The 23,208-nt window shown below is 39.8% G+C and overlaps 1 protein-coding gene across 2 annotated transcripts in view; it reads left to right on the plus strand.

The window, feature by feature from the left end:
- Positions 1-23,208, plus strand: part of Rapgef5 (Rap guanine nucleotide exchange factor 5) — a 269,039-nt gene that overhangs the window by 189,092 nt on the left and 56,739 nt on the right. For both annotated transcript variants that reach the window (XM_069996107.1, XM_069996106.1), the window contains exons 10-11: positions 4,315-4,433; positions 4,868-4,956. In XM_069996107.1, the coding sequence (XP_069852208.1) occupies positions 4,315-4,433; positions 4,868-4,956 (208 nt within the window). The remainder of the gene's footprint in view (positions 1-4,314; positions 4,434-4,867; positions 4,957-23,208) is intronic.

The following is a 23,208-nucleotide window of genomic DNA, read 5'->3' on the forward strand; positions in this document are numbered from 1 at the left end:
TGGGATATACCCTCTTTGTTGTTCACCTTCCTGAAAACCCCTTGAACTCATTCTTTTTGGGTTTTTATGGACACATCCTTATGTAGGCATGATTGATGGTCTTTAGCCACTGGTGACCAACCCGACCTTACAGGTATAGGCTGAGGCTGGGAGTTCCAGCCTCAGGCAACTGGCAGGCCCAAGGTGTAATAATTTAGGGACTTTTCTCTAATTACTTCATTAACATAAACTCTGCTACAGGGAAAAATTATGAATAACAAAAGACTATCTTTGGCCTTTGTAGCTTTGCTTCAGTAACTGAGGACCAAAGGCCCTACACTTTAACAAAAGATAGTCTTAGTGCTCTTCTCTCACTTAGGAAGTTACCAGAGTAAAGGGAGCTGAATCTCTGGAACCTGTCGGTGGACAAAGCCCCAAACCTGTCCCTTTTGGGGTTGCTGTCCACTTCCTGAGTCTTTGTCAGGCAGAACTGCTGTTTCAGGTGTTTGCCTCTCTGACAGAAGCCTGTGCCCTAACCCACACAGCAGGTGGTCTGCAGTCCCTAGATTTCACAGTTCATCAGCTCCTTCCCGGCTTCCCAGTGGTACAGAGGGAGTCCAGGGACCCCCCTTCATGGCTTCCTGTGGTTTTCTGGTCTGTCCCTCATCTTGCCTGGGCCCTGTCATTCTCTATTTTCCTCTCAAGGCCTCAAAGCACTTCAAGTAGAAAGTCATAAAAGCATAAATGTGTTTTCTAACCTCAGCAGTTCACAAAGTTACCTGCAATTCTCTTTTCATAGCTTGTTTATCCCTGGTTACACTCCCTGCTACTTTTCCAATAATATCCTGTTTAGACCACCCCGCTTCTCCTTCCAAAAGATGTCTCAAATTCCACTTTGCCAAGATTAGCAGCTATTTCATCATCCAACAGCTTCTTCTTATCTTACATCTCTTCTTTTCCCAGTCTTCCTTCTCCTTGGGTCAGTTGTTCCTAGGATGTCCTCCTTCCTACCTTTCCCTGGCAGGAGCCTAGCCTCCTCAAGTGACTCCTTCCCTACACAATGGAACTCCCAGGATAGCTCCTCCCATCTCCTGCACTAGCACCTTAATGCTTCCCACCTTTTCCCCCTCCCTCTGGGGAGTCCCAGAGGACTGGGTAGAACCTTGGGCATCAAGTATGATAGGCAAGTGCTCTGCCATTGATTTTATCTTGAGTCAGGATTTCAGTGTCACCCAGGCTGGCCTGTAAGTGCGCTCCTCCTGCCTCTGCTTCCCCAGTAGCTGGTGCCTAGCTTCTAACCACCTCCTGATCTGTCAGCTGTCTCAGTGTCACTTTCCCTTACACTTACCATCTTTGAAATTTTTACAGGCAGGCAAGTGTTTTCCTTGGCTCTCCTGGTTCTCCTCAGCTTGTCTTGCTTACCTTAGTTTGTTCTTCACAGTCTCCATAGGTACCATCTCTATGACTGTGTTACTTTCCTCTTCCCTTCTTTTTTCTTCACTTATTTCCTTATATTCATAGTTTCCTCTCTTTCCTGCTCCCCTTTAATAGACTCACTTGCTGCTAAAATGTCAATAATTTACAAATTTTCTTCATCCCTGACCTTTATCTTGAGACCTACCATTTTATTTCTAACTACATGACAAATATCTACGAATGTCCAGTCAGTTCTGAAACTACATTCATGCAGCTTATCATAACCACTACTCTGGAATCTCTTGTTCTCAGTCACCATAGTTTTGATTATTAAATTCTGTGAGTTCTACTTTTACTTTATCCCTTGCATTTAGCATTTAGTATATTAGGGCTCCCATAAAACTACACCTAGGTGTTCATGGAGCCTGTTAACTTAGTTAAGAGCGGGCCACTTGTCCTACTCAACTGTGCTTGCTACTTAATGTTCAGCAATGTATTCTACCCAAAATGGGCTATCACTATTTGCTGCATAAATGAATGTCAATTAAGTGTTTTAATCCTTGACTTACATTTCATGAAATATTAGTTATTGAAGATATTTTTGATCATTAGTTCTCTTAATACTTTTTCTCTTAGTCAAATAGACACTAGAAGAAATTTTGCTTAGAACCTAACTATGGCACTTGTCTTTGAAGGGAAAAAAAAAAAGAGTAGAAAAGGGCATGGATTAGGAAGCATTGCAATAGCTTTCCTTCCGCAGAGCTGGACATAATACAATAAGATATTATGTTTTCATGGCAGTTTTTGGGAACTTAAATCTCCCTTCTGTCATTGATTTTTCTGCTCTTTTCTCTTCTTTATTTTTTAGCAGCTTTTCAAAATGGAACCTATTACAGTGACATAAGATGCTATTGATAGTACTTCAATCTGACTCAACCCTTCCCCTGCCCAGGAGAGTCTAGCTGCTGCGTGCACAGCCATGTAATACATGTCACTTACACAGACATTAGAGAACCCTGCCCATCCATATGTATGTGCGCAGCCCTCAGAAGTTAATCATGCCATATATCACGTGCACATAGGATGTAAAACGTACTTCAGAATGACAGCAGCCCTCATAAAAATGAGTATTGGTTTACCATTAGAGAAAACCAGGGGAAGATTTTTGTTCATCCAAATAATAGAATTATTTGTCTCTTTCATGTGTCTCAGTATCATAGCCTTCAGACTTTTATTTGGTCAATATACCCCTTTCTCTTCAGCTACTTTATTTCACTTCAGCCACACAGATAACAAAAGAACTGCTTTAGAGAAATGAAAGATAGCAATTACACATTGGTATTCATGTTCCGGGAGTCACACGGGCCTCCTCTGGGAGTTGAACAATGAATATCCAGCATTAATTGCCACAGACACCGTGAATCTGACCTTGCTGAAATGCATTGCATCAGTTTTACATACTAAAATTATTTGCCACTAAGATTATAAAAAGAATGATTCTGAGATTATATTGCAGTTTGCAATAACCAACATTATCTGTTGTTAAGAAAAATTGGGAAGACTTCATAGAAATCAGGACACCTGGAGTTGAAATCACAATTCCAATCACTGATTTGGTTGGCAATTATGGCCAGATAAGTGTCTTTCTGTTTTTAGGATAGGTACATAAAACACATTGACATCCAGTGGGTCTTTGGAAGACATGGATATGGTACTTTTATCTATCTGTGGGGGCAGGGTCTCCTCCTTATATTTGTACCTAATCATAGGTAGGATTTTTGATCAGTAGCCTTTCCCTTTCTAGAGAGGTGACATGGCTAATCAAGATGCTTTGTACTTAGAAACTGGTTTGTTGAAAGATAACCCCTTTGTACTGAAAGATAAGAAAATAAAGTTAAAAATGAAAATACAGAGGTGACATCACCTTGACAGTAAAATCTGCCAACTTTTCTTCCTTTAATCTTTTTGTTCAAATGATCAGAAATACAGGCAGTAGATTTTCTTGCGTGTACCTTACAATTCTTTCCACTGGGCTGCTTTCACACTCGGGGCGCTGCACATGAGAGAGCTCCATGCTAAACACTGGAAGTGTTCACAGTTCAGAGTTGAGTCCACACTGCTGGGTCAGCAGAGAATGTCCTCTGCGACAGAGCCAGGTCAGCGAGCCACACTGGCTGTGGGCTGTGGAAGCTGTGTGTGCAGAAATGAATGATGGTCCAGCCTTCTCTCCTTTTTAAAAAGGGACTGAGGTGAAGAAAGTCAGTATAGTGGCCCGTGACATCTGATGAGATTCTAACTACAGACCTATTTTTGCTTATATTCTGACTAAACAGGCACATGACAAATTTGAAGAGTAAATGGGGGAGGTGGAGGAAGGATGATTTGAATAATCCAGTAGGTAGGTTTTATTTGCCTACCTTTTAGAATGAGATTCTGCTCATTATTTTGGTGTTTCAACGATGTATGTTTTATGATTTTGCAATCATAATAGAGTATTTAAAGTTACCCCCCAAGTGTGGTGGTACATACCTGTAATCCCAGCACTTAGGAGACTGAGGTAGTAATCTTGTGAGTTAAAGGCCAGCCTGGGTTACATAGCCAGGTCTTGGCTGAAGAAAAGAAAGAAACATTAGCCTGGTAAAGAAGAATATAGTACCTATGCAGTTAGCATGATAAGCCTTTTGAAACTTTGAACTTTGTGTTTTCAAATTGGAATTTTTAAAACTCTTTAAGCCCCAGCTCTTCCTTCACATCCCCCCCCATTTCACTTGAAATACTTTAAAGTCTCTCAAATGCTTATGAATCTTTATAAAGAAACGATGCTGTCAAGCAGCTAACCACTGCAGCTCTAGTTAGCTCCTGTTTTAATTTGCTCTCCCTTTTCCTTCTCCCATCCATCAATCCCATCCACAATTAAAGCAAGAGGATGAAGTGACGACGGTGCAGGTTAAAGAGCAAGACCGGAATGTCCTGGTGTTGAAGAAAGTGCTGGGCTGTGGCCCAACCCCCACCGCGGGGAGTGCCGAGGGCGAAGGGAGGTGAGATTCTCCCCTGCAGCTGCTTTCTCCTTCCCTGCTGCCTTCCCTTCCCTGGCTCTCACTTGCTCTGTCTGCTTTACCCTCCCTCCCTCGCTTTTCTCTCCGCCTCTCTGGCGTTCTAGCTGACTGCAGAGCTCTTAGCAGCCAGATGGACTCAGTTCCCAGTGAAAGGACAGGGATGGCACAGATCTTTTAGCATTTAGGGGATGCCTTTGTCAGGAACCGCTCACAATGGGCAGCTCCCGGCTGAGGGTCTTTGACCCTCATCTAGAGAGGAAAGATTCAGCGGTACTCTCGGACAGAGAGCTGCCCTTGCCTACCTTCGATGTGCCTTATTTCAAATACATCGATGAGGAGGATGAGGACGATGAATGGAGCAGCCGCTCGCAGTCTTCCACGGAAGACGACTCAGTGGACTCTCTGCTCTCTGACAGATATGTGGTAGTGTCTGGGACCCCGGAGAAGATCCTGGAGCACCTTTTGAATGACTTGCACCTGGAGGAAGTCCAGGACAAAGAAACAGGTAAGGTACTGGGAAGGGGGGAATGGTGGGGGGGGGGTCTTCCTTCCAGACTCCTGCTGCTCATGTTCTTGTCAGCATCCTGGGTGAGGCTCCTACTGTTCGAGGAAACCAGGGTGGGCTGAAAGACCATATGCTTTGTGTGCCTCCCCTCTGCCTCGTGCTGTTTGTTTAAATCCAGTAAATGGACACATGTAGTTCCCAAGCAGCTGCCTGGGAAGTAGCTGTACAAAGAAAACGATACGATGGCAGATGTGTGTGTTTCTCCAGTAATTTTTACCAAAGCTTACCTAAAGGCAATTGGCAAGAGGCCAGCATTCAATAGCCCTTGTGCACTAGAAAGGGGAAGGGGCTGGCAGGCTGTTACCTGGCTGGAAGGAAGTGCTGAGCTGGGGGTGGGGTGGGTGGGAACCACCCTCCCTGCTGAAATGTCTAGTACAGCTACTCTGCAAAGGCATACTTAGCCATAACTTTGTGGTTTACAAACTGCCTGCTCGGAGCAAGCCCTGGAGAGTGGGGAGGGTGCGGAAAGGGACACTCACAGCTTTTCAGACAGGAAATTATAATTCAAGTAAGCCTCATTGATCATTGTTCTTTTTATTCAGCTTGAGAGCAAAATACCAACTAGTTTTTCATCCATGCACTTTTGGAAACACTAGTCCATTTACAAAATGACTTGCCCATCATTTTCATTATCACAGAAAGGAGAGTACTAGTTTCTCTTAACCAGAGTTTCAAATTTGTTCCAGCCTGAACCAACTATTCCAATAAACTGGCCTCGGGCAGTAGCTTGAAATTTGCAACTTAATCCTCTGACTAAAGCACCCTTTCTGATGCTACTCTAGCACCACTGGCATGCTCAGTTTGCAGTATTCTGATTGCATCAAAGGATTGTTTCAATGCCGAGACTCTAAATGGGTCCTGACTACAGGAGGGATTGTGAAATCCCAGCTTAGGTGAGATCAAGAGTTTCCTCCCATCCTTATAACTCTGTCTGAACATGAGTGATGCCTGGATCTATATTGCATTATAAAGCACAATAGGAAAAACAATGATGTATGAAATACATGAATGTGATCCAATCATGTATTCTACATTAGCACTATTATTTGATTTCAAAATCTAAGTCAGTACTTTATTTTGCATATAATGGGCAGGTAGATCAATAGTTTCCTTGTGTACACACACACACACACACACACACACACACACACACACACACACACACACACACACACACACACACACACACACTTTACAATGAAGGTAAAAGTGTTCTCAGGTACATTGGATTTTTTGTGCATTTGAGCACTGTAGTGACTCTCACCATCAGATGCGACCATCACAGAACTGGGCATAATTTCCCCGATTACTTTACACAAGAGGTCTGAACTATAGTTCAGGCATTTTACCTGTCATGGAAAGACTAGAACAAATTAAAGATGATGTACCTTGAAAGGGTGAGTGCTTAAGTGCCTTAACATTATAAGCATAGGTGTTATTTAATAATTATGTTATTTCTTTCTAGTTCTTTCTAGTTTTCTTCACTCTTTCCTCCTTATCTTTTCCTTGTGATGCCTGGGGTCAAACCCAGGGCCTCTTGAAAGCTAGACAAGCTTTCTCCCACTGAGCTATGCTCCAGCCTATTCTCTTTACTTTTGAGAAAATGGCCCAGGTGCTCCCTAAGACTCATTGTTTAACACTAGACATGACAAATCACCTTTGTTAATACGGATGCTAGGAGTTGCATCTTGTTGGGAATGCTGATGTGAGCAATGTCTCATAACACTGATTCCTGCTTTCTTTTCAGTTAGGCCAACACTGGGGTCAAATATATCTCATTAGTCCAATACACACAAAGCAGAGAGGAGCAGGGCTGGTCAGTTGTTTGATCTTCATAGCCCCAGTCTTGATGGGACAGGAAAGGTCAGGTGGAATCAGCCTCAGATGATTTCTGCCCCATTTCCTTAGAGTTTAAAGGGAAGGATGTGTGTAAAACTTTACTGTTTTGTAGAGACCTTTGAAAAAAAAAAAAAAAGTAACAACTTTTTTGTGTGTGTGTCCGGTCGTGGGGCCTGAACTCTGGGCCTGGGCGCTGTCCCTCAGCTCTTCAGCTCAAGGCTAGCGCTCTACCACTTGAGCCACAGCACCACTTCCGGCTTTTTTCTTATGTGGTGCTGAGGAATCAGGAATCAAACCCAGGGCCTCCAGCATGCAAGGCAAGTGCTCTACCACTGAGCCACCTTCCCAGCCCCAAGTAGCAACTTTTTTATATAAAAATTAAGAAGTCAGTTGTGTAGAGAATAATCAATATGCATATCATAGGGACACCTGCACAGAAGTCAAGTTCTCTGAACTTCAAACAGGGAAAAAAAACTACCATTAGTTTTTGTTGATAAAATGTTGTTTAAATATAAACATAAAATAAATGGTATGCAAGTTGAAGGAAACGTGGTTGGCAGTGTGTTTTAGTTTGAATACTAACTGAATCTGGTATTTATAGTAATTGAAGCTCCTCACTGACAGCAGTGATGGTCTTTTTCCTTGGTTGGGTTGGCGGTCCTCATTATCAGAGGTCTGGGTGTGCAAGGTCCTAATAGAGTTGCATAAACCATATGGAAGACAGATGGAGTAAAGGAGAAGGGGCTGCAATAAAAGTATACAATAGCGTTTTATGTTCTCGAGCACCCCTTTCAGTGAGATGGAACCATATGGGGCCAAGTGTTGCCATATGGTGGCCTTGGTGGCTATGAAGAAGGGCTACATGGGAAGATAATAATGGTCCTGGGAGCTGAGGTGAGCCTATCTGGGTTCTTACATTCCTACATTCTGTTACCTGCCAGAGGCTGAGGAGACAATCAAGCAAGAGAGGAATGTCTTTCCCACAAAAGTGGCTTAGTTATAAAGGTGTCGGTTCAGGTCCCAACTGAGGACCTGCTGTGCTCATACAGAACAAGCCGACATGATTAGTCACTGGTATTAAAATATAAGTGGAAAAATTGAACTGAATAGAATGGAATAGAGAATGGAAAAGCCAAGAGTTTTGTGACAAAGCATTTATTTTTGTTGCTACTTGCATCAAAGAATAAAGAAACGATTTAACAGTTCATACAGAATCCTACCAAGCTGAGTTTTAAAAGCAAAAATAATTTTAGAGATGTTTAAAAGCAGCCTACTGATGATTTAGTTAAATGATTTCATCTACATATACATACTGTACTTATTTTATAATTACCTACATGCATACCTTTCCCTTCTTGGTAATATAAGGCAGAAACTATCTGGTGAAATTGATACATAGATGAATTGTGAATGGGCATATTTTAAACTTTTAAGTAGAAAAATGATGATAAAGAACAATAATAAGCCAAACATTTAGGTCTTCCTTTGCAGCCAGTATTGAAATTTTCATTGATCTATGATAATTTACCTTTTGTTTATTAAATTCACAACAATACTTCCAAATTGCAATGAGACTTCCAAAGAGGAAGCAACAATGAAATTCATAGGAATACAATTTTGTTAACATTGTTTTCTTTTGTCCCATACTTGTTCATTCTTTCACATGGGAAGAAAATAACTAGAATCCAGTCATTGGATATTTGTCATTGTGGAAAGTGATTGAACCTGCTTTCAAAGCTTTCCTTTTCTTTCAAGGTACAAGGTCTAACTTGAAACATTTTGAAATATTAGAGAAAAATCAAGCAGTTTCTGTAGCTGTATTTTTCATCTTCCCAGAAGTAGGGCAGACATCACTGGGCATTCCCAGCCTGGGAATTACAAAGAAGGAAGGCAAGAAGGAAAGACCAAGGCATTGTAGAGGAGTTGGAGGGATAGAGATGCCAGTATGAGCCATGGCAGTTGTGTTCTGCTGTGGTCCCCGGAGCGCTGCTTCTGTTGTACCATTCCTCTCCCTGGAGACGATAAAGTATGTTTGCTTTAGAGATGCTTTTGTAGAAAATAATTATTTCTGTTTCAAAGCAGGGGAGAAAAGTATATCTAATGGATTATGTGGCGGAAAAAAATTTTTGGTATTGATTTTGGGGGTGGGGGGTTGGCATCTATTATAACTCTACCATAAGGAAAACATAAGAGGTAATACTTTATCTTCTATTTCCTTATATTTATTCCCTAAATTCTTACCCATTATTTTAAAGAGAATGTATTTATGATGACAGGTTTCCAGGAAAAACAAACAAGCAGAGAGAACACGATAATAGGAATAAGTAAAGCCACTGGCTGGTTCTCATTAGACCTGACCTAATTTTCTTAAGGTATGGCTGCATTTTAAAATAACTTCATGAGGCTATCATCCTGTGCACGTTTGCAGCTCACCTTGGCCATTCAGAGAGCACCTGTGACAGTGGTTTACTGTGAACAGCACATAGTAGTTAGAGCATGGGACATGCATCCTCTCCTGTTCTGCAGAAGCCAGCCTCTGTAAAAGGCCTGCTATGCAGCATGAGAGTAGGTCATTTGGTGGTCAGTTTAGTGGATTGCTTAGCATCACAATGACAGAACTTGATTAAGCAAGGACAGGCATCTCATTTTCTATAACATTAGTTTCTCCCCTTAACATCAAACTTATAGGAAACTTTATTTTTATATATGTATGTGCTGGTAGTGGGTCTTGAACTCAAAGTCTGGTACTCACATGTGGCTTTTTGGCTCAAGGCTGGCACTCCACTACTTGAGCCACACTTCCACTGCTGGCTTTTGCTGGTTAATTGGAGATAAGAATCTCACAGATTTCTCTCCTTTGTATGGTTTTGAACCTAGTCCTCAGATCTCAGCCTCCTGAGTAGCTAGGAGTATAGGTGTGACCCATCACAGCCCAGCAAAAGGCTGTGTGTGTGTGTGTGTGTGTGTGTGTGTGTGTGTGTGTGTGTGTGTGTGTGTGTGTGTGTGTGTGTGTGTGTGTGTGTGTGTGTGTGTGTGTGTGTGTTGGTACTGGGGCTTCAATTCAGGAATTTGAACTATTGCCTGGCTTTTTTGCTCAAGGCTAGCAACTTTACTTCCTTGAATGTGATTTTTTTTTCTGGAGGAAAATTAAGAGTTCTTTGCTTCTGATGATTAAAAAGATAGAACATAATTTAGATAACCACCCTAAAAGGCAAAGCTAAAAGACAGGGATAACTATGTCTTTTAAGATTTGTGTAACCTTCCCATCCAGGTTAGCAGACCATACTATCCCTGTCCCAGCAAGCCTGTTGCAGTACTAAAACTTTTTGAGGGATAAGTAGAGAAATTTTAAATGATGGTAAATCTTTTCATGATTTTACCCAGTTGATGGGCACATGGAATTTTCTTATGTTTATTTCTTTCCTTTTTATTTTTGGATGCTGGGGATGGTGCCCGGGGCCTTGAATATACTTAGGCAAGAACTCTGCCACTGAGCTATACCCCTAATACCTTTTCTTTTATGAGATCAAGTAACACATTGACCACTGTAGCTTCTTTGCGGCTATTCGTTAACAACAGGGTAGCAATGAGGAGGAGGGAGCTGTAGTGGTGATGATGGAGGAGGAGGAATAGGAGGTAGATAGAACAGGAGGGAAAATAGGAGGAGAACTTTTCATCTAATGCCAGTACCTGAGCTGATCCTAAGCCTTACTAACAGCCTCCCAGTTTATACAAACCTGCTGTCAGGTTTGAAACCCTCTGAAATAGAACATTATGGTTATCTTGCTTCCATTTTTTTCAAAAGAGCTATTCTAGGTTTCTAAAGATCATGAATATACACTTGCCTCTAAGAGTTAGGGCATCACCTTTCATTCCTCCACCTTTCCTTCCTGTTACCTCTCCAGGGTCGTATGTCCAGCCTTGTATCCCTGCCTTCAGGCCTATTCGTCTTGCAAAATTCAGAGTTCACAAACTGCACTGCCAGTCCTAAAGTGGTTTTGAGCAAATGACATAATCAGAAGGAACACAGGTACTGGAGCCAGAGCTGTTTGAATTCCCAACTTTTGGAACACAGCGATAATATGGTGAATGAAACTCATTAGAATTTTCACCAGGGTTCTGTTGCACTACAAAAATCTCTGGGTGGTCCTCAAATCTCATAGCCAAGAATGCTTCCTTCTATTGAAAATAATGTTTTAATGAAGAAGAACATACACAGGAAAAGTACTAAAGTAAACTTGTAAAGCTCTGTATTCCCCACACGTGCTCCATTAATTAACCAGCCTGAGACCTCAAGCAAGATATAAATGAAATGACCTCTACAGTTTGTTGGATCACTAAAAGCATTTTGATTCATAAAGACTCTGTGTTCTCTTTCTTTAAAAAAGAACCATAGAATTCTGGGTCTGAGGAGCAGGTAGGGTATGAGTAAATGAGCTACAGAATCCTGTGGTCATTGTAGGGTAGAGGTATCACATGGCCATTGCACAAGGACTTAAGGAATTAGATCTTGCTTCCTATCTCTCCTGTGATCTGCAGTCTCCAGGAGCAGGAAGAAGGCTCATGGGATACTGAGTTTAGAAGCCATAGTGCAATTAGCCATATGTGGTGTTGATTTAAGTGTGTTTGTATGTAACCTTGCCCAATAGGGAACTTTAAAAATTCCTCTGAGAAATTATACTATTACATTTCAAAGAAACTGCTTTGATTTATCAGCTACTAGTAAAATCCACTCACAGAATTTTATTGCCAAGCCATTTTTTAAGATAATCAGAAACAGTCTATGCAGGAGAAAAGCTCTCATTTTCCACTAGGGATAAAATATACTATCTTATATCTATGAATTTATTCAACTTTACTAACTACTATATATGTATATATATATATAATCAGTGTGCTTTTAATTATGTAGCTTGAGTGCCTTAGAAAAATTTAATTGCTTCACTTCTTTTTATACGTAAGATCTTTAATTTACTATTATGTGGGCATCATTTTAATTTTTCAATTTCTATTTATTTTGGTGGCAGCACTCAGTTATTCCCTCTCACTACCAGCTCTCTAACCACTTGAGCCACTTTCATCCTGCTTTCTTCTGGTTACTTGGAGTTAAGACTCTCATAGGTTTTTCTGCCTGTACCTTCTTTAAACCATGATCCTTAGATCTCAGCCTCCTGAATAAACAGGACTACAAGGATGAGCCACTACTGCCCACCTATAGGTATCCTTTTAAATGCTAGAGATATAGCTCCAAGCAAAATAGACAAATCCTTATCTTCACAGAGGCTTTTTTTTTTCTAGTGGAGTTGAATCGATCGATAAACTAGATAGAAAATATTGTATATGAAGTTGTAAGTGTGTAACTAACATTAAACAGGCACTAATTTAGAATTAACTGTATCCAAGTGACTATGGTGATTAGGATGGAGGAGGAGGAGAAGAGGAGGAAGGAGGAGAAAAACTTCGAAATTAATGCCAGTACACGGAGAGTCTGATTCCATTAGACCAGAGAATTAACATGAAGCAAAGTTCTGAAATGAAAGAAACCTAACTAAAATGAAAGAGATAACATAAAAGAAATTTGAGATGTGTGCATTCATCCCAGGATGGTAAGTCACTTTTGCAAGACCACATGCTAGAATGTTCCACAGGGGTATCAGCCTTTGACCAGCTTAAACTGAAAATAGTTTCCCCTGGATCATTGTGTTGTTTGTGGTCTTTTTCAACTTTGTGAAACTGTCATTTTTAAATATTAGATTAATTGCGTGTGTGTGTGTGTGTGTGTGTGTGTCTGTGTGTGTGTGTGCGCACGCATACGCGCATGCATGCGTGCACCTCCTAATGAAAAAAATGGAGGAAAAAAAGACAAAATTCATTAGCACAAACTCCAGCTGCCTGGGTGTGCCGCCGACACAGATGAACAGAAGCTCTGTTCAGTAAGAGCTTGTTTTTCCACTAAAGACAGACTTGAAACAGCTATCCACAGTGATAGTTAAAAAAAAAGAAAAAAAGAAAGAAAGAAAAGAAGAGAAAAAAGAAAACCTCAAATGGTACCAAGGGAGCACCAGGAGTAAAAGGGCTTATATTAGAATTACACTTGTTTCTGCTTTCTTCTACGCTTGTATTATTGCTCTTGTTTGATTAGTGTGGGATTGCTTTTTTTTTTCTTTTATGGCAGTTGCCTTAGCTTCTTTCCTGATTGCTAATGTAGAAGATATATTTGTCAACCATAATTGAGACATTGGGAGACTCTATAAATCTGTGAGATAATTATAATTGGAAAGAAATTTTCTTCTCAGTTGCCTCACTTACAAAAGCAGAAGTCCTAAACCACATGACCTATGAGACCCTTTTAGATCTAAGATCCAGGGTTCAAAGATCACTCAAGAGGGCAATTTGTTTATCCAAACCTTGTCCCATTAGATGGATCTGTGTGCACAATAATTGTCCCCATTTAATGGACTTACAGGCTAAGGTAGAACTTAATTCAATTGTTGCAGTGATTGAGTAGACATTTGAATTTAAAAATGAACTGGATATACTCCTTTTGCCCAAAGGTAATTTCTGCTAGAGAGTAGAATAATGGATGAAAAATGTAACTGAAATACAAATTGTTCAACTCAAGCTTACCTCTTAAGTCAGGTGCTTCACTACTCATCAATAATCCAGTCTCCAGCACAAAGACCTGCCTCTTCTTTTCTGCTGTAAGCAGAATGGCCATCCCACCAGCTAACTGCTCCAAAATGCTGGAAAAAGAAGGGGGGAGGGGGGAAGACCTAGTTCAAGTACTGTATCAGATCACTCAAAAGTGGCTGTAGATTTCATTTAAGATGTTCATCTTCTGAGTTAATCTATCCACACCACCTTTGAACATGCAATATTATGTATGATAACAAGGGAACTGATGCTTTTACACTGCCAGTAGTTTGTGGGTTAGTTAATACCCTTGCTGGTAATGAAGCAAGGTGAAATGAAGTGAGACTAAGCTGAAGTGTAATGTCATTAAACACACTGACTACTAATGGAAATATGGCAGTTTTCATTGCAGCATAACCAATGGGCAAAGGAAGATATCTAATGGACAATGATGTAATAAATATGCATATAGCATACCTTATAGAGAAACAATGCCCCTTTAGGATGAAAAATGGATCATTAGAAAACATTTTTTTTAATTATATCGTTTCTTCCAGGCACCGGTGGCTCAAGCCTGTAATCCTAGCTACTCAGGAGGCTGAGATCTAAGTTCAAAGACAGACAGGGCAGGAAAGTCCAAGAGACTCTTATCTCCAATAATCCAGCAGAAACTGGAAGTGGTGCTGTGACTCAAGTGGTAGAGCATTAGCCTTGAGCTGAAGAGCTGAGGGACAATGCCCAGGCCCAAGTTCAAGCCCTATGACCAACAAAAACAAATAAAAATTATATCATTTCCATGTCTGTAATCTAAACATTAGTATTACAGATGATTTCAGTATGAAAAGTTATAAAAATGTTATAGTCTACAAGTGAGAATTAAGCTTTCTGTGAAACATAGTTTATACGGTAAATAACCAACATTTATAGGGAACTATGTAGAGTGAACCTTTTCACTAAACTTTTTTAATAAGGTTTTTATTGTGAAAATACTGTACAGAGGGGTTATAGTTACATGAGCAAGGTAATGAATACATTTCTTATCAAGCATTGTTGCCTCCTCCTTTGTTTTTCCCCTACCATCCTTTCCCTCCCACCTCCACAACTCTCCACAACTACACTCCCCCCTCCTTACTCCCACCCCCTCACCCCCACCTAAATTGTAAAGTTTGTTTTTCAACATAGTGTCTTCTACATCTCTTTGTTCCAATGGATCAAACTGTATCCCTATTTAAACATTTTGTTTTTTTCCCTTCCCCTCCCCAAATTATACCAACATCAAATACAGTGAAAATGGAGTTATACCATGGGGGAGGGACATACAAAGCAACAAAAACATCACATGGTACCTTATAAATACGTTAGAAACAATAGTAAGAAAGAAAAAACCACTTGTGTCCCCATCTTGGGGTTCACTTTGCTTAACTTCGTCTTATCTGGTCATATGTATATAATTTTTTACCTTTTCTACTTGTCGCAAACATATACTACTTATTGCAAATAAGGGAAACCATGGGACTTCTGTTTCTTTGGGCCTGGCTTACTTCATTTAATATAATTTTTTTCCAAGTCATTCCATTTCCTAACAAATGGGGCGATGTCATTCTTTCTGATGGAGGCATGGAATTCCATTAGAGAGAGAGAGAGAGAGAGAGAGAGAGAGAGAGAGAGAGAGAGAGAGAGAGAGAGAGAGACCACATTTTCTTGATCCATTCATTTACTGAGGGCCATCTGGGTTGGTTCCATATCTTAGCTATGGTAAATAATGCTGCAGTAAGCATAGCTGTGTTGGTAGCTTTAGTATAGCCTTGTTTGTGATCATTTGGTAAATGCCCAAAAGTGGGATTGCTGGGTCATAGGGGAGCTCTATGTGGAGTCCTTTGCCTCCATTCTACTTTCCAAAGTGGTTGAACAAGTTTACACTCCCACTAACAATGCAGTAAGGTTCCCTTCTGTCCACATCCCCTCCAGCATCTGTTGTTAATAGAGTTCTTGATTATAGCCATTCTAACTGGGGTGAGGTGGTATCTCAATGTTGTTTTGATTTGCATTTCTTTTATGGCTAGAGAGATTGAGCATTTCTTCACATGTCTATTGGCCATTCTTACTTCCTCTTCAGAGAAGTTTCTTTTTAAGTGTTTAGCCCACTTATTTATCAGGCAGTTGTTTCTTTGAGGATTTGTTGTTGGGGGATTTAATTTTTTGAGTTTCAAGTATATTTTAGATATGAGACCCTTGTCCATTGCATGGCTAGTAAAGATCTTCTCCCATTCTGTGGGCTTTCTATTGAACTTGCTAGCTATGTCATTTGCCATGCAGAAGCTCTGCAGCTTCATGCAATCCCATTTGTCCAACCTTTCTTTGATTTGTTGTTTCTGGGTCTCTATTAAGAAAATTTCAGCCTGTGCCAAGGAGACCTAGGGTTTCTCCTATTCATTCCTGTAATGTTTTCAGGGTGTCTTCTTTGACATTGAGGTCTTTGATCTATTTGGAGTTGATTCTGGTGCAGGGTGATATATAAGGATCTAGCTTGAGTTTTCACTAAACTTAATTTTATGATTCATTTTCACCCTTGTTGGCTCTGTGCCTTTTATAATATGTGCATTTGAGTATGTACACTTATTAATAAGGTAAAAATAAAACATAAACATTACATTAACTGTAATATTTATCCAACAGGGAACTGATATTTACTTACGATGTATGGCTTTTGCCATTAAAATTAAAAAGGTGGCTGGAAATGTACATGCATGAAGCCCTGAGTTTGACTCCTCAGCACCACATACACAGAAAAAGCCAGAAGGGCACTGTAGCTCAAGTGGTAGAGCGCTAGCCTTGAGCAAAAGAAGCTTGACAGTGCCCAGCCCCTGAGTTCAAGCCCTAGAACCGGTTAAATAAATAAATAAATAAAATAAAATAAATTGTAGGCTTTGTAAAGGGTAAGTTCAAGATAAATCTAGCATATTGGGAGCAAACTAAAATATTGGGGTTTTTGGGGGGTTTTTTTGTTTTTTGTTTTTTACTTTTTGCTTATGTGATGCTGAGGAATCGAACCCAGGGCCTCATGCATGCAAGGCAAGCGTTCTACTACTGAGCCACTTTCCCAGTCCAGCAAACTAAAATATTGTTAAGACTCTAGGAAATTTTATTCAAGAGTATCTGAAGGTAGAAATTGAAAAAGTTTATGAAGGGAAAGAATTACCTCAGCAATTAGTTTCCCAACTAAGGAAAATTCTGGCAGCCTTAACCTTTCTTCCTTCTGGGCTACTGTGAAGGTCTTGTCCTGGAGGCTAAAGATGAACTAGTGTTGGAAAGTTTTATTCACACAGAGTTCTAATGAAAACAGGCATGAGAGTCCGTTTCTGTCAAGTCAATCACAGTGACAAACACATCTCAAACCCCCATATTCCATGCAAACTGCAGCTAATGTGGAAGATACAGAATCTATCTCATATTTATTTTCCTTGCCTTATATTTACCTTACTCATCTGGAAGGTTTCTCTTCCTCTCTAGCCAGCCAACATATTTTTTTAGATAGACTCCTAGCTCATAGTTACTCCTTCCTATTTTTTTTCTTTTGATAGTATTGATGTTTGAACTGAGAGCTTCAGGCTGGTTAAGTAGGTAGGTGCTCTACTGGAACCATGTTTCCGTCCCAGTGGATTATTTTTCCTTAGCAGTTCTCGGGTTTGAACTCAGAGCCTCACACTTGCTAGATGGTTGCTACACCACTTGAGCCATGACTCCAGCCCTTTTTTGTAGTTCAATACATTTGCCATTTTTATAAAGTGCCTGGAGGGTAAATTATTGCAAATAACAAAATATCCAGGCATATTGAGAGTTACCAGTTTTAAAGAATCAAAGTTTATAAAATTTAAAACTGTTTTCAAATGCAAAATCCCAAATGGCCCTGTCAGATAAGTCTAGAACTTCAAATTATGCCAAATTATATCCTAATAATAGTTTTCAGTTTGAGTATAATATGAGTGACAGCTCACTCCTGTAATCCTAGCTACTCAGGAGTCTGAAGATTGTGGTTCAGGCAGGTAAGTCCATGAGACTTCTCTCTAATTAACCACTAGAAAACTGGAAGTAATGCTGTGACTCAAAGTGGTAGAGGGCTAGCCTTGAGCAAAAGGGCTCAGGGACAGAGCCCAGGCCCTGAGTTCAAGCCCCACAACTGACAACAACAAAACAACAACAACAACAATAATAATAATGAAATACATTTGAAGCTGGGTGCTGGTGTCTCATACCTGCAATCCTAGCTACTCAGGAAGCTGAGATCTGAGGACTGTGTTTTGAAGCCAGCCTTGGCAAGCAAGTCTGTGAGACTGTTATCTCCAGTTAGCCACCAAAAAGCTGGAAGTGGAGTTATGACTCTGCTAGCCTGCTAGCCTTGAGCAAAAAAGCTTAGACACAGTAATCAAGCCCTGAGTTCAAGCCACAAAACATACACACACACACACACACACACACACACACACACACACACACACACACACACACACACACACACACACACACACACACACACACACACAAAATACATTTGAAATAGCAGCTTTTTTTTCTTTTTTTAATTGTGAAAATACTGTACAGAGGGGTTACAATTACATGGGCAAGATAATGAGTACATTTCTTATCAAGCATTGTAGCCTCCTCCTTTGTTTCCCCTTCCCATCCCTTCCCATTCTCCCCTCGCCCCCCCCACCCAATCTTCCTCCCCCCCCACCCATCAAAGTTGTAAAGTTCGTTTTCCACATAACGACTTGTACATCTCATTGTTGCAATGGGTCCACCTATATCCCTAGTTAAACGATTTATTTTTTCCCTTCCCCTCCACAAACTATACCGACATCAAATACAGTGAAAGCAGGGGTTATACCATGGGGGAGGGACATACAAAGCAACAAAGAAATCTTCTTATAAATGTGTTAGAAACAATCGCATGAAAGAAAAAACATTTGAATACATATCTTAGGGTTCATTTCCCTAATATCAACTTATCTGACCTTTTCTGGTTGACTCAGACATATACTAGTTATTGCAAATAAGGGAAACCATGGGACCTTGTTTCTTTGGGCCTGGCTTACTTCACTTAATATAATTTTTTCCAAGTCTTTCCATTTCCTAACAAACAGGGCAATGTCATTCTTTCTGATGGAGGCATAGAATTCCATTGTGTATATATACCACATTTTCTTGATCCATTCATCTACTGAGGGCCATCTGGGTTGGTTCCATATCTTATCTTAGCTATGGTAAATAATGCTGCAATAAACATAGTTGTGCTGATAGCTTTAGTGTGGTCTTGTTTGTAAACATTTGGGTAAATGCCCAAAGTGGGATTGCTGGGTCACAGGGGAGCTCTATGTGGAGTCTTTTGAAGAACCTCCATACTGCTTTCCAAAGTGGTTGAACAAGTTTACATTCCCACCAACAATGCAGTAAAGTTCCCTTCTGTCCACATCCCCTCCAGCATCTGTTGTTAATAGAGTTCTTGATTATAGCCATTCTAACTGGGGTGAGGTGGTATCTCAATGTTGTTTTGATTTGCATTTCTTTTATGGCTAGGGAGGTTGAGCATTTCTTCATGTGTGTATTGGCTATCCTTCTTTCCTCTTCAGAGAAGTTGAGAGCAGCTTTTTTATCTCTATATATTCTGTCTCCCAACAAATATTTGAGAATTAAGGTGATTTCTAGCATACATTTCTTTGAAAAACTATTTTCTATAGTAATTGGTTTAGCACTAACTTAACGTTTTTATTCTTTTCTAAGAAAAATTCTGTCTAGGTGCCAGTGGCTCATGCCTGTAACCCTAGCTACTCAGGAGACTAAGATCTGAGGATTGCAGTTGGAAGCCAACCTAGGGCAGGAAAGTCCATAAGACTGTTATCTCCAAAAAAACAACTCAGAAAAAGCCAGAAGTAGCAGTATGACTCAAGTTGTAGAGCACTAGTCTTGAGCAAAAAGAAGCTCAGGGACAGCACCCAGGCCGAGTTCAAGCCCTAGGACCAGCAAAAACGAAAGAAAGAAAGAAAGAAAGAAAGAAAGAAAGAAAGAAAGAAAGAAAGAAAGAAAGAAAGAAAGAAAGAAAGAAAGAAAGAAAGAAAGAAAGAAAGAAAGGAAAGAAAGAAAGAAAGAAAGAAAGAAAGAAAGAAAGAAAGAAAGGGAAGGAAAGAAAGGAAAGAAAAGGAAAGAAAAGGAAGGAAGGAAGGGAGAGAGAGAAAGAGAGGGAGGGAGGGAGGTGAGAGAAAGAAAAAGAGAAAGAAAGAAAGGAAGGAAGGAAAGAGAAAGAAAGATAAAAAAGAAAGATAAAGAAAGAAAGAGAGAGAGAGAGAAAAATTTTGTTCTGAAGTTTTAGTGATGTTTTCTCAGTAAGTTTTGAGTCTCTTAGTATTTTTACTGTTGTCCTTTAGTGGAAACACATGTAACATGTGTTCAGCTTTGATTCTAGAAGTTCCTTTCAAAATGTAAAATCAGGTCTTTCTGAAGTAGCCAAGTGAAAGAAGCAACTGCTACTGAAATTAATTTGTGAAGATAAGATTCTGTGTCAGCAATGAGTGACAACCTAATAGCTTTGACAGAGTTATAGCTTTCTTCCAGCATCAGCAATTGTTAATTTTTTTGAGGCTTGGTTGTAAGTATAGCTCAATGGTAGAGTGCTTGTGTGGCTGTGTGAAGGACTGGGTTAGATGCCTAGCATTCAAATAAAGGGAATAAAAGAAAGAAAGAATGAAAAAGAAATTACTTGAAACCATTCTAAGATAATGACAAAGATTGAAAAGTTCTCTCTCTCTCTGTCTTTCTGCCTCTGTCTCAGAGATCTGTGCCACTCCCCAGACAACTGATGGATTTAGAGTGAGATTATCAGATGTCCTTGTCTGAATTTTAAAATATATGAACCGCTGTCCTTAAGTAAAATTAAACCTCCTATCAGAAAATGAAAATGAAACAATTGTACGTAACTGTGCGTACTTGAAATAGTCTTGTGTGAAGAAGAAACATTAGCTGATGGCATTCGTTGATTGTAATCATTGCATATTAATCTCACAGCATGCTTGAATCATATCATTGCATCATTTAAAGGGTGTTGTGTCACAGAATTGCTGTAGCGGACAAGCACATATCTAAAAGAAATATTCTCAATATGGGATAATTTTGCCTTTACCATATTTATAATTGAGCCTTTTCTCATTTCTTTTGTGATTTCTCACTACAACCTTCCCTCCCATTTCCCATTAGCCTCATCTTCAGCCCTCAGGCTTTCATGCTAGAGGATGAAAACCATTCTTTTCATTCTACTTATAACATTGTTTAAGCAGTTACTGGGCTGGCAATCCTTCCCCTAAATCTTAGAAATAAATACGAAGTCAGACATAATTGTTAAATATGTGGGTAAACAGATTGTGTGAAAAACTAAACCAAAAGCCCCAAAATATCTTGTCATAATGCAAATAATGACATAAAATTATTTTCAGTGCAATTTCCTTTTCTGCTCCAGACTCGGTGGCATTGCTTCTACTTAGTATATAAAGATATATAAAGATATAAAGATATTGGTGAATCCTCTAACTTTCAAAATTTTTTCAATGAGCACCAATTAGTGTGAACATGCAAAGTACAAACTAAAATTGCCATTGCATTTTTGGCTGAATATTTGAGTTTAAATTTCCAGTCTGTGGTGAACATAGTATTAGGTAAATGGGTTTAATTTTGCTGCTGCTAACTTCCTTCTTATTATATCCCTCCCTATATGCTCTAAATATACTTATTACAATGAAGAGTTTGCACAGTACTTAAGGAATATTTTTTTCTTCTGGTTTTGCTTGGTGTAGCAGGCTTATGAATAACTTAAATCTAATATCATGTCAGGTACTTGCAAAAGAGAAAAATGGGGCTGGCAATGTAACTCAGTGGCAGAACACATGGTTAGCCATGTGTGAGGCCCTGGGTTCAGACCTCAGCACCATCACCCCAAAAGAAGAAGAAGGAGAACAAAGAAGAGGAAGAAGGAAGAAAGAGGAGAGTGATGATCTTTTCATCCTAAATGTTGTATCTTCTCTTCAGAGTTAAACATATAAAATATGATCTCAGGTCTCTGTTCTGTTTGACCTGAATTTAGAGGCACTGCAAACCATTTTCAATTCCACTGATGGATTTTGTAGAACAACTTTAGTAAGCTCAAATTCTGCATAGTGGGCATGTCTCAGAATTACAGCAGTTTAAAGATCCTCCTGGGGGAAGAATTTGTTCTTTCAACCCATTCTAAATATCTATACAGAGATTCTGATAATTGAGAAACTTGAGAACCAGATTATTATTCATCATGTGATCAGACATGACAGTGTAGAAAACTCTAACGGTGATTTAGATATGATATGAACGCATTTCTTCAACATGTGAAAGTACTATGAAAAAATGTAGCCCAGACCTGGTAAACCACCCTGGTGTCATCCTTTGCTCCAGTGCCTCTGAACTTGGGCCCGTCCCTATCTTGTGGGCCTGGATGCATACTAGCATGTCTGTCTAGATGGCAGGACAAAAAAAGCAAGAGCATACCTGTCTATCACACACAGCCTCTTCCTTTATACCATAAACACTTAGTCTCATGCCTATATCTAACTGCAAGTGAGGCTGGAAACTATACTGCTTTATTTTGATTTTAACATACATAGAGAGCAAGATGCTTAGTGGTGGAAAAATAAAAGAGATTCTTAAAGGAAAATTGGCTTGCAATTTTATAACTGAGAGTTTATAGTAGGTTGTTTTGATGCTATAAACTTAAGTCCACTTTTTTTTTTTTTTGTCGGTCTTGGGGCTTGAACTCTGGGCCTGGGCGCTGTCCCTCAGCTCTTCAGCTCAAGGCTAGTGCTCTACCACTTGAGCTACAGCGCCCCTTCCTTTTTTCTGGTGGTTTATTGGAGATAAGAGTTTCATGGACTTTCCTGCCCGGGCGATCTTCAGATCTCAGCCTCCTGAGTAACTAGGATTACAGGCATGAGCCACCCGCGCCTGGCTAAGTCCACAATTTTGTATTTTTTCTTTCAACAAACAAAAACAAGTCTACAAGCTGTTTGGATTACTCTTATATTCATCACATTAAATGAATATTTAGAAATCTTATTTATTTTTGGCATATAAGGCTTGCAAAACTTCAAGAATTGTAAAAATTCAAGATTTTTTCATTTGCGATAGAGCCATTAAATTCATGTTGAGAATTCTATATCTTTCACTTCAAAGTTCTTTTTTTTGTTTGTTTGTCAGTCATGGGGCTTGAACTCTGGGCCTGGGCACTGTCCCTCAGCTCTTCAGCTCAAGGCTAGTGCTCTACCACTTGAGGCATAACACCACTTCTGGCTTTTTCCGTTTACATGGTGCTGAGGAATCAAACCCAGGGCCTCATGCATGTGAGGCGAACACTCTACCACTGAGCCACCTTCCCAGCCTCTTCAAAGTACTTTGTAATATTTTTCTCAGAAAAAATATAACATGTGTTATGAAATATTCCATATAGAATCTCTTAAAAGATTTTAATGGAGAAAAGAAAATGTATTTCACTTATTATGTCTGTATTGTTATAAGGGAGCTTGGGGCTGCTGGCTCACACTTGTAATCTTAGCTACTCAGGATGCTGAGATCTAAAAGATGGAGATTTGAAGCCAGCCTGAGCAAGAAAGTCTGAAGAGACTCATCTCTAAAACAGTCAGCCAAACCCAT

Source organism: Dipodomys merriami, unplaced genomic scaffold, assembly GCF_024711535.1.
Source record: "Dipodomys merriami isolate MVZ:Mamm:240054 unplaced genomic scaffold, mDipMer1.0.p SCAF_5, whole genome shotgun sequence".
Classification (NCBI taxonomy): Eukaryota; Metazoa; Chordata; class Mammalia; order Rodentia; family Heteromyidae; genus Dipodomys; species Dipodomys merriami.